An 11,269-nucleotide genomic window follows, 5' to 3' on the forward strand; every position below is an offset into this window, starting at 1 on the left:
GCCCAATTTTTCTTTTCTGCATTGCAAGCATCTAAAGCAGTACAACACCTTTTTGACCTTATCTTTAGAGTACAACTTTCATTTGTAAGAATTCATTATTATCTTTGTAATTAGTCCCCCCCATTAATTTCATTCTAACTTTCCTTCAGACCAACAACTAGCAGTTGGTCTCTTCATTCTTTCTTTTCTTCCGCTAGTAGCTTCGTGTAAGTTTATTTTATTAGCAGTGTATTGTATTCAGAATAGATGAAGAAAAACAGACTGAAAATGCACTTCCTACTCAAGTTTGATCTGAATTCTTTTACCATTTTCCAAATGAATCCTTGTCAAAACCGAGCAAAAACGTTTCTCCCCTTAACTCAAAACCACTTAGGAAGTTATGTATAGAACATAAAATTATTATTTTGCAATGGCATTATTCACGTATAGAAACAATACTTTAACCATTTATGACGTTATGGATGAAACCACAATACAGACTCAAATATGCTGCTGCTATCAATAACCAGGGAGAACTTCTTGGTTAAATCAAATGACAGCAAAATACCATATGAATTTAAAATCAAGGTACAAGAAGTCGACTGAATTATCCACTCTCATACTTCAACCAATATAAAACAACTTCCAGAGAAAAATATAATTACCTCGACTGCGAGACACTGGCACCTGCAATAGAGAGAAATGTTTTATTCTTTTATTTTCCTTTTCTTCAAGCACAACCAAAACCATTAATGTCGTAATCAAACCCCAACAGCAGGGTGCTGCCATTTGTATGCATCAACTCCCTCACACTATCAAGTGAAATTAAATGTCCCCTAATAGCTGCAAGGTGAGGGAGGAGAGCTTTGGGTTTTGCTATCCTGTGGATCATTTTGCAAGAGAGAAATTCGAGGATGATTAGAAGGGGAAACTCATTGGAAGGTGTGGAATACGACTAGAATTCATTCTTGTTCTTTTTGTATTTTGTCTTGTCTTTGGTTTTGTATTGACTGCAGAGAGGTGGCTGATATGTGTGTTGTGTGTGTATTGGGTATTGATCCTGGTTACCTTCCCATTTGCAATACTCTAAGAGAGGAAGCTAGAAGGTGCAAAAAGAAAGCACGAAAGAATAAACAGGAGGTTTATGAGCAAATTACGAACCAGAATCTCCTTCGTCAGGTTCCTCTTCATGTTTCCAGACAATGTCTTTCAGCCCAGTCTTGAGGTTCTTATAAAACTGAAAAGCAGTGGCATATTACATTTAAATATTAAAAATAATAGTATTACACATGCAACAAGATCAACGAGATTTGCAATCTAATTCTGATGCACTCAAGCCAGTTAAACAGGTTTCTTTCTACAAAAACTTCAAAAATGCTATACTTCAGGGTAGCTGATCATTTGCATTTCAGTTAGGAGAACATAATTGCTTGACTCGATCCATATAAACTTCTGTGAACACGTGAAGGTCAAAATCACCGGACCAAACAGAACTATTAAGGAATCACATATACCTAAAGACAATGTTTTAGTCTCTTAGATACCAAGAGTTAAACCATCATGGGTTGGCCTAGAGGTAAAAGGGAGACATAATCTCAATAAATGACCAAGAGGTCAAGGGTTCAATCCATGGTAGCCACCAACCTAAGAATTAATTTCCTACGAGTTTTCTTAACACTCAAATGTTATAGGATCAGACAGGTTGTCCTGTGAAATTAGTCAAGGTGCACGTAAGCTGACCCAAACACTCATAGATATCAAAAAAAAAAAAAAAAACAAGGAATACGCTAATGATGATCCTACCTTGTGAAATTCTAATGTATCTCCTCCAGCCTTACGAAGCTCAACCATGTACAATGATGGAGCAACCTCATAAATCTGAAAATAAGACCATCATAGCTCAACTAGTTGGCATATAATAGATGCTTCTAAAATATAAAGAAGTAAGACGAGAAGCACCTCTGTTGCCACTGATAAATGGCCTTTACGACCTGTTTTTTCACCTTGAAGTTTCATCTACAAGAAATGCATCAGATTATGATATACACTCAGGAGACAGAATTTGGAAAGGAAATTGAATATAAAAGGAAATACACACACACACATATATAATGACTTTGATAAAGAGTCAAAATTAGCATCCATCGTGTCCACAACTTGCATTTCTCCCCAAATTTATCATCAACAACTTTAAAAGGAAAAGCATTTACCTTGTAGTTGTTTTTCTTCACATCAAAACCCAAAGGTGCTGCAGTTTCCTCAATTTTAGAAAGGATCTCTTTTGCAGGTCGATTGGATGTGAACCTTGTTTCTCGTTTAACAATCCCCTGGCACCACAATTTTTATCAACTCAGGTTTGTGAACAAATCATAAGAAAAGAAGTCGGTAGGCTATGGATAGCTGAACTACTATATTGCAATTTAACAATCTTTTATTGCTAGAAGCAAAAACTATTTCATTAAAGAGATAAAATGATAAAGCTTTTCTACATGACAAATTGGATCTCACTCAAAAAATGCCATAATGAAGTACTAGAGTGAAACACACCATTTGTTTTTCAAAAAGAGAACTGAGGTTGAGGCCTTGAGATTTAGAGATAAGCTCGAATGCATTCATAGTAAGAGGGGCTTGAGATCCTTCCTCTTTCCTTTCCACGACGAGAGTACCCGAATCCTGAATGCCAAGGGTATGGTGAAGATCATGCTTAAATGTTGGATTAGAAATACCAAAATGTACTCTTTTTTTTAATAAGAAAAATACCCAAATGTACTTTGCTTACCCCTGTTTCGTTGAAGATAGCATCCACATCATCAAGACTTATATCAGCTTGTTCAAAAGTGGGCGGCTTATAACCTTTTCTAAACCATTCATTCTCAATGACCTCTGGAATAGTAATTCTCTGTTGGAAAAATCAAGCTGGTATATCAAATGCTAATTAATGGCAATAGACGTTCATTATTCAATAATAATCAGCTCTGGTGAAACAGTCATTCCTAACATACATAAAAATATCAGCAATATGAATAATTTTCAATCCAACAAAAATGCAAACTGAAATACAATTCTCACATTAGCTCGAATTGATCAGTAAATTCATATTATCTTTGCTACCCCTCCAAATTCATCTAAGAAGTACGAATGCTTTATTTGGATTATATGTCTAAATTTGAGTACATGTTAGACACCAACAATTGTCGCTGGGATGCATGTCAGACACTTATTGGCACAATAGTAGTTTGTCAAACAGTAGTTGTACAAAGTGAATATGGGTCAAACATTTGTTACGCATGTATAATAAATAGATATGGATATTAAACTGATTTTTAAAGTACATAAATAAATGAACCAATTGACTTAAATTTCTTCATTGTACAAAAATTATTTATATTCTGATTTTTAATAAATGTGTCCTTGCGCTGTCAGTATCATATATATCATATATGTGCCTTGTGCCCATATTTATGCTTCTTAGATATTCTGTCATTTAACTAGCATAATCTTGGAGTCTTTTCGCCTTTGAAGAAAAACTCTAGACTGCAAAAAACTAAAAAGCACTCGAACCAAATTGAGAAAGGACCAAGAACACACCGTTGAGGGATTGGGATCCAGAATTCTTTTGATAAGTTTCTTTGCGTTTGTAGAGAACCATGGTGGACAAGTGAAGTCAGCCTTGTGTATCTGATGATAGAATGAATGTGAAACTTAACAAAGAACCATTGAACTTTGAAGAGCATACAATCACAAAATTGATCATATAGTCGGGGAACACTATACAACTTGAATTTTTTTCTCATCATAGTTATCAAAAAAAAAAAAAAAAAACATTACTCAAGTACTGTACTGAGAATCAGAACAAATGGCAATTGAAAGTCAAAAACCAGTCATATATACACGTACACATATATAACATGTAGTTGGATCAATATCTTGATAAACAAATAGACATTGCAGTTATCAAGGCCATTGTTTATCCTGGATAGATGCTTAACCAACCAATAATGGACGATTGCAGGATTGTGAGAGCAAAAGAACAATTATCCAGTTAGAAAGATTCTAATCCCTAGTCATAAAATTTTCAAACATGGTAGCAGAAAGTGTAAAGAGATGAAAAATAAGACAACATAAGAAGGCAACATGATTTTATAGGATCATAACATGGTTCAATTAAGTTTTAACAGAGAATCGAACAAATGTACTGATTTGGCTGTATCTGTGCATATATATTAGATAATTTGAAGAGACAAAGGATGTATTAAGAAAAGAGATAAAGGGTATAACCATATACTTTACTCTCAATGGTTTTATGTATTCATGGAGAGAACAAATGTATTTTAATTCATTAATCCATTTTCCCATCCTAATTTAAGAAAATTGCATGAAGCTATGTGTTGGTACTTAGCACCTTGGAGAACCATACCCCAAAAGCCAGCTATTGGGGTGGGAGAGTTAAGCCACTTAAATACCACATTGATCATCCCATTCTAACCAATGTGGGACAAAGGCATCCCATACTACCTTGGTTCCTAACAATATCCCATCCTGGAAAGCCGACATCTTGACGGTACTTCACTCGGCCACACCTGATCAGAACTTTTCACCGGTTCCACTCCAGAACGTCAACAACCAGCTCTGATATCATTGTTAGGTACTTAAGCACCTTGGAGAACCACACCCCAAAAGCCATCTATTGAGGTGGAAGAGCCAAGACACTTAAATACCACATTGGTCATCCCATTCTAACCAATGTGGGACAAAGGTATCCCATACTACCTTGGTTCCTAACACTATGTTAGCCAAAGGAGAACACTAGGAGTTTTGATTCGTCCAAGATATGCAAATCTCTCCAGGTGCGTTTTGGGAGGGTTAAAATTGATTTGAAAAGAAACTTGATCATTTTTTTGTTTGGTAAAACAGAGTGTGCTTAAATTCATTAAAATCATCCCTATAACATATGTTCCTTCCACGTCGTTTTTAAAATCAGTTCTCTACTTGCTTCTAGATTCTCGTAGAATCATATGTTACTTTCAAATAAATTTTCAATTTTATCTCTTAATTAAGATTTATTTTATACATCTAGAATATTTCTCCCATAACCAAAATCTATCTCCTAGTTTTTCTTAAATTAGACGGAACCATTTTTTCTAGATCAAATCATATTGATTTTTTAAATAAACTGAACAAAATATAACATTTTAAAACATTATTTTAAAAAATTATAAACTATATTAAAAAAAATTACTAGTAGGTCTATTTTAGTTATTATATCTAAAATATAATAATTTAGTATTTATTTATCAAATACTGTAACCAACTTGTTGAGGTCTAAACCTAAACTAAACTTTACCAAACACTACTTTGTTTCCTATAACAGCTAATTTCTTGTAAAAGCATAGTTACCAACAATCTCAAACTAAGCCATCATCAAATTAGAGTGACTGACTAAGGACAAAACAGAGCGGTAAAAGTAGTTCGAGTGAATCCTAATAGTACTTGAATAAGAGCATTTAGATTCTTGTTGTTCAAGACACAACATGGGAAAACAATTAAGGTATAAAGCTTCAGTGAAAAATAAGTGACAAGCAGTTTTTCTTTCTGCTCTTTTTCTTCTTCACCGATGCCTGTAGAGGTTCAGGAAAAGGAGACTTGCCTTCTTATACAACGCAACTAGGTTGGAATCTTCAAAGGGTAAATAACCAGCCATCAAAACAAAAAGAATTACGCCACATGACCACAAATCAGCCTTTGCCCCATCATAGCCTTTATTATTGATCACCTAAAATAAAGATTTAAATGGATTAGTTGTGCAAATGAACAAAATAAAATTGAACCAAAATCTAATACAATATACCTCTGGAGCAACATAATTTGGTGTCCCACATGTTGTGTGAAGTAATCCATCTTCCTGAAGCATTGAAAATCAATTACCAATATTTCGATCCTCAAATTAAGGAAAGATGATCATAACAGAAATTGAGAAGTAAACATTTCTAGTAATTGAACTATGTTAGGTGAAGGCTGGATGGATTAGAAGGCTGCTTTGAGTGTTAGTGACGCTTATTTTGGACTTCAAATAAGATCACAAAATTACAGTAAATATATAATAAATGAAATTGTCAAACTCACCCGAACTTGTTGAGGTAGTGCACTCAAACCAAAATCTGAAACTTTAAGAACACCACTAGCATCAAGCAGCAAATTCTCGGGCTGAGATTGTAAATCATAGTAACATTTGAATCTAGTATCATCTAAGAAACTTTGTTTTCAATCTCTCCAGTCAGTTAAGAGATTCCCATAAATATTTGAAGAAATAAACCTTTAAATCTCTGTGAGAAACACCTCTGCTATGACAATAATCCACAGCATTAATAAGCTGCTGGAAATACTTTCTTGCTTCATCTTCCTTCATCCTGCCTCTACTAACCTGGTCCAAAATAATACCCAAGAGATTGGGGGTGGGGGGGAGGTAAAGCACCATCCAAAGATTGTTCACATGTAAGAAGGCAGAATACTGAAGCAATCACAATCTTACAATCTTGTCAAATAGTTCCCCACCAGTGACAAACTCCAACACAATATATATTTTGGACTTGCTAGCCATCACCTACACAAAGGATCTGCTAGATGTCATCTCAAATGCAAAGTGTACATTGAATAATGGTCATAAAAAGAACCTTAAGGAACGAATACATGAAATTGAGAGCATTAAGGCAGACAAACAAGAACATTAACAATCTAGTTCAAACAACAAGGCACAAGTCTAACCTCAAACATACGGATGACATTTGGATGCCTAATTAATTTCATTGTTGATATCTCACGTTTAATCTGCATAAAGCAACCAGAAGAATAAATAATAAATAATCATGAGCTTATGTGTTACGACTGATTTTAAATAAACCTTCGAACAGTCTGAAATGAAAGTATGAGAAGTAAAATCTTAAGTTAATACATGCATTGAACAATACCAGTGGAAACGTAACAGTTGCCTCCTAGTTCAATCAATTTCCAAGTGTGAGACATTTTTCTTCTTTAAAATCAGTGAGTTAAGATCAACTAATGCATGGTGCTACCGTATTTGGTTCATAAGTAAACACAGGATATTAAATAGTAAGCAGTTGGAAGTCATGGTTTGAACCTACCCCCTCTAAACCCTTCATTATTTTCATTGGCCTTTATTGACCACAAGAGAAATTTATGGTGGTTATGACGTTAAAAAGATTTCATCTCACTCGATGCTTACTTCTGGGACAGTTTGATATGTGTAGGGATGAAAGTTTGGATGTCTTCCCACGAATAGCGGCCAACCGAGGGAAGATTGATTTTAAAACATATCGAAAAATCCAGTTATATTATGCTACATAAATCTAAAAGGATGGGGGTAGTTAGATTTTCAACATAGTAGTGGTTATATTGAAAAATCGGTATTATAATAAATGCTATATATGACTAAAGATGATCAAAAAGTGTAGTGAGGGTACTTTTATTTTTCAGCCTACTCAAGTCCAAACCATTGGAGCAAGCAGATGCCAGAAACACAAATACTCTCGTCTCCTTGATATTAAGAATTCAAAACTATGGAGGAAAGGATGCACATTAGGTAAAATCACAAAGTGGCAAATGGTTACGTTCGGTTGGAACAATCACAATCAGTTCATGATATGCTATACAATTGCAATCAAATAACTTCTTTCTTGGTGTCAAGTTATCATCCCAACTCCCGCAGAAGACTTTAAAACAAAGCCAGAAAATTAAAGGCTGCTAATGTATGAAAAGTGGGCAGTGCATTTGATATTAACAAACAGAAGTTCCAAGTCCAAAGTCCAAACTCAGGTAACGCCATACCATGTTCTTTCAAATTAAACGGTCTTTGCCCTCAATATCTAATCCATTACTTGTTTCAAACTTAAATTCTTCCAGATCCAAAAAGAGAAATAATAAACAATTACCCAACTTGTTATTTCGTCAGAAAAAAAAAAAAAAAACAAAACAAAACAAAAAGCACAATTTCCCGTGTGAACTTTTGACTTCTTCAAACTTTCATAAACAAAGAAAAACAGCTCGCACAGTACTCTATTATCTCCTTTCCCCTCCATTTTCTCGTCAGCCAAACATAAGATTAGACAAACAATCAAGGCATAGGTAAGTAAAAGTAAACCTTCCAGGAAAATTGAAAACAAAAAAATAAATACCTGACTGATCATCTTATGCTTAAGAACTTTCTCCTTGTCAAGAATTTTGATCGCCACGTTCTCGCCGGTCTCCGAGTTCCGAGCAAACTTGACCTTAGCGAAGTTACCCTCGCCAAGGGTTCGACCCAACTCGTATTTTCCCACGCGGGTTCTTCCAACATTGCTCGAACTCGCCGACTTCAACCTCCCTCCGCCGCCGTCCATTTCCGATAACCCCTTTTTCTCTCCCTCTTTCTCTCAGTCAGATTCTCTCTCTCTCTCTCTCTCTCTAGATCCTTCCGATCAAGACCTCTTCTTCTTACAGGGTTGCCATATCTGAGACTTCACCATCCTCATATTTCTCCTTTTTCCTTCTTTAATTTAATAAGATTCTCTCTCTCCCTCCAAGTACAAGAATCAAAATCAGGGAAAAGGCAAGGGAAGATTGGTGGAAGAAAACGGAAATCAATGATGAGGGAAAACGAAAGCGTTGATTGTAAAAACCGTCGGATCAGAGAAACCACCCATTGAATTCGGAGAGAATCGACGGACCATATAGAAAATGGAAGAGGAAACAAACCCAAGAATCAAAAAGGAAGAAGAAAAAATGAGAAGAATCAAAATTGGGTACTTCGTCAAACAGTAATAAATTCCTAAAACAAGAAAAAGCAAATGAATTGGAAAAGGTAAGTGATTGATTGGATGAAGCCAGGAATGGAATCGAATCGAATTGGGGGAAAGAAGAAACGGAAGGCCTTGTCTTCAGAAAATCTGAAATCAAGTTAGGTTTTAGTAAGAAAAGTCAAAACCCCATACTTTTACTCAAAATTATTTTTATAATTTATAGAATGATTAAACAAAAAATAAATATGATGAAACATTATTTGGCTAAATTATTCTAAATATTTTTTAAATCTTGCCTATCTTAGATTTGGAAAGGATACCTATATTTATATACATTATCTTTCTTTATCATTTAATAAACAAAGGATCATGGAATAAATAGATAAAATAGAAATACTAAAAAAAACATAATAATAAAACAGATTAAGAGGGTGGAAGTGGAATTTCCTTTAAATGAGTTGTTATATGTTATTGTTATTCAAATATTAATAAATTAATGCCCATGCTCACCAATTAACTTTCATTTTTCCTTCTCCTTTTTAGTTTAATATTCTACCAACACGACTGAATTATTGATATAATAAATCCTCAATTCGATTATTAAATGATATATAATTGGGTATTATTATAACCGAAATCAGTGGCATGTTTAGATTGCAACAGAAGAATTTTCAAGTCAACAAAATGTTAACATTTTCTAAATAAATATTTAACTGCTAACCATAGAAGACTTTTGTTCAATTACTTTTTATATTGGGTTTTAATGCCACATTAGCTAAATAGTACGTACTAATAATATAATTAGAGGGGGAAAAAATCCCATATGATAAAATTGCCCTTTTTCCGTCGTACTCAAAAGAAAGATAGATAGATAGATAGATAGATTGATAGATAGATCGATAGATAGATAGAGCATCTTTTGGATTGGATGATTCAAATTTACAACATTTTAAATGAAATAATGATATTTTTGAGCTATAAGCTCATATTGATCGATAATGTCTTTTAATTTAGGATTAAAAAATTTGAAAATATAAATGTGAAAATATGATTTAACGAAAATAATGTTGTATTCTATGTTTTTATGAGTTTGGCAATAAAGTCAAAAATTAAATTCTAATTTAAATTGTTTTGAATATGCTTTGGTGCTATATTTGCAAAGTATCAAACTAATTGTTTATGCTTCGTTTGGTAACCATTTTGTTTTTTTTTATTGGTCTTTGAAAATTAAATCATTTTTTTACAATAATTTGCATATTTCCTAATACAATGGTTGAATTATTAGCCAAATTTCCAAAACAAAGACAAGTTTTTAAAAACTACTTTTTTTAGCTTTCAAAATTTGGCTTGATTTTTTAAATAATTGGTAAAAATAGATAAAAAAAAAAAAAAAAAATTGGAGGTGGAACTAATGTTTATAAGTTTAATTTTAAAAAATAAAAACCAAAAACCAAATTGTTAGAACCATATTTATTCACTAAATATTAAGTTGATTATAAACTATAATTGATTAATTTAGGACATGTTTTATGTTAAAAAAATTGTATAATTTATTATTTTGTAATATTATATAACTTAAAATATATTACATAATACACGTTTTAATTTTTTAAAAAATAATTGTGTTTATAACATGATATACTTTATTTCTAAACATTTTTATATTTATTTAATATGATTATGCATTTTAAAATTTAAAATTTAGAATTTGGATACCATGAAAACAAACATATTGTTTTTCAAAATTTGCATTATTTGGATCATAGAATCTAAAAACAATAAAATAGAATCTAAAACCATAAAATAGGATCTTAATTGACAACAGAACAAATGAATTTTTTTTCTTTGAGTATAATAGGAGATAAGAAGATTCGAATTACAGATGTTTATTGGTTAGACTCTAAACGAGTTCATTAAACTTATGCATCTAAGGTGTGAGGCTTAGATCATGCCAGGTTTATTTTTCACATTCAATGAATTGGGAAATTTTTCAAATCAATGATGCCTAGAACATGCCTTGTAATTTTCTTTATTTATGCTCTTAATTGTGATGTATTGCTTCCCATAGGACCTTCAAGGGATAGATAACTTTCCCTTTCAAAATCTTTCTTGTTTTAAGATCATGTAAAATTGATTATGGAGTGAAACATTTCATAAATGTTCAATAAAAATATAAATAACGCTTACATGTCTACACAATCCACATAGTCATTATCTAAAAATTATTTAAATTATTGGCATAGATTTAAATCATGGTCTTCATGGTGTGAATTTCTTTTTTCCATTGAGATGCCTATTTTTTGGCTTGTTTGCATGTATAAAGGTTTGTTCATGTTTTTTTTTTTTTTTTTAGAGAAATGCAAAAATAGATAAGAGTTATATGTTTCATGTTTATGTATTTTACTGCAACTGAGCTTGAGAGGGGCCTATCAAGCCTAGAAGACCAACTATAACGACGAACACAAAAGTAAATCTTTTCACTCTCATTCTCTAAATTT

At 32.8% G+C, this 11,269-nt stretch overlaps 1 protein-coding gene across 4 annotated transcripts; it reads right to left on the reverse strand.

Annotated features, from left to right (window-relative positions):
- Positions 1-382: 382 nt before the first annotated feature.
- Positions 383-9,074, reverse strand: LOC120082998 (CBL-interacting serine/threonine-protein kinase 23-like). 4 transcript variants are annotated; one of them, XM_039038456.2, is made up of 15 exons: positions 8,169-9,074; positions 6,742-6,804; positions 6,509-6,580; positions 6,293-6,400; positions 6,103-6,183; positions 5,828-5,881; positions 5,627-5,752; positions 3,568-3,657; positions 2,759-2,878; positions 2,527-2,652; positions 2,190-2,306; positions 1,939-1,995; positions 1,783-1,857; positions 1,141-1,216; positions 383-666 (listed from the first exon to the last, which is right to left on the reverse strand). In XM_039038456.2, exons 1-15 carry the CDS (start codon positions 8,370-8,372, stop codon positions 641-643), a joined length of 1,395 nt encoding a protein of 464 aa, XP_038894384.1. In that variant the 5' UTR covers positions 8,373-9,074; the 3' UTR covers positions 383-640. The 4 variants fall into 4 exon arrangements, with proteins under 4 accessions (XP_038894384.1, XP_038894385.1, XP_038894386.1 ...); XM_039038457.2 differs by having other exon boundaries at positions 383-860; positions 8,169-9,069; XM_039038458.2 differs by having other exon boundaries at positions 6,509-6,593; positions 8,169-8,951.
- Between the last annotated feature and the right edge of the window lie 2,195 nt (positions 9,075-11,269).

Source organism: Benincasa hispida, chromosome 8 (assembly GCF_027475165.1).
Source record: "Benincasa hispida cultivar pf3 chromosome 8, pf3_genome.v1.1, whole genome shotgun sequence".
NCBI lineage: Eukaryota > Viridiplantae > Streptophyta > Magnoliopsida > Cucurbitales > Cucurbitaceae > Benincasa > Benincasa hispida.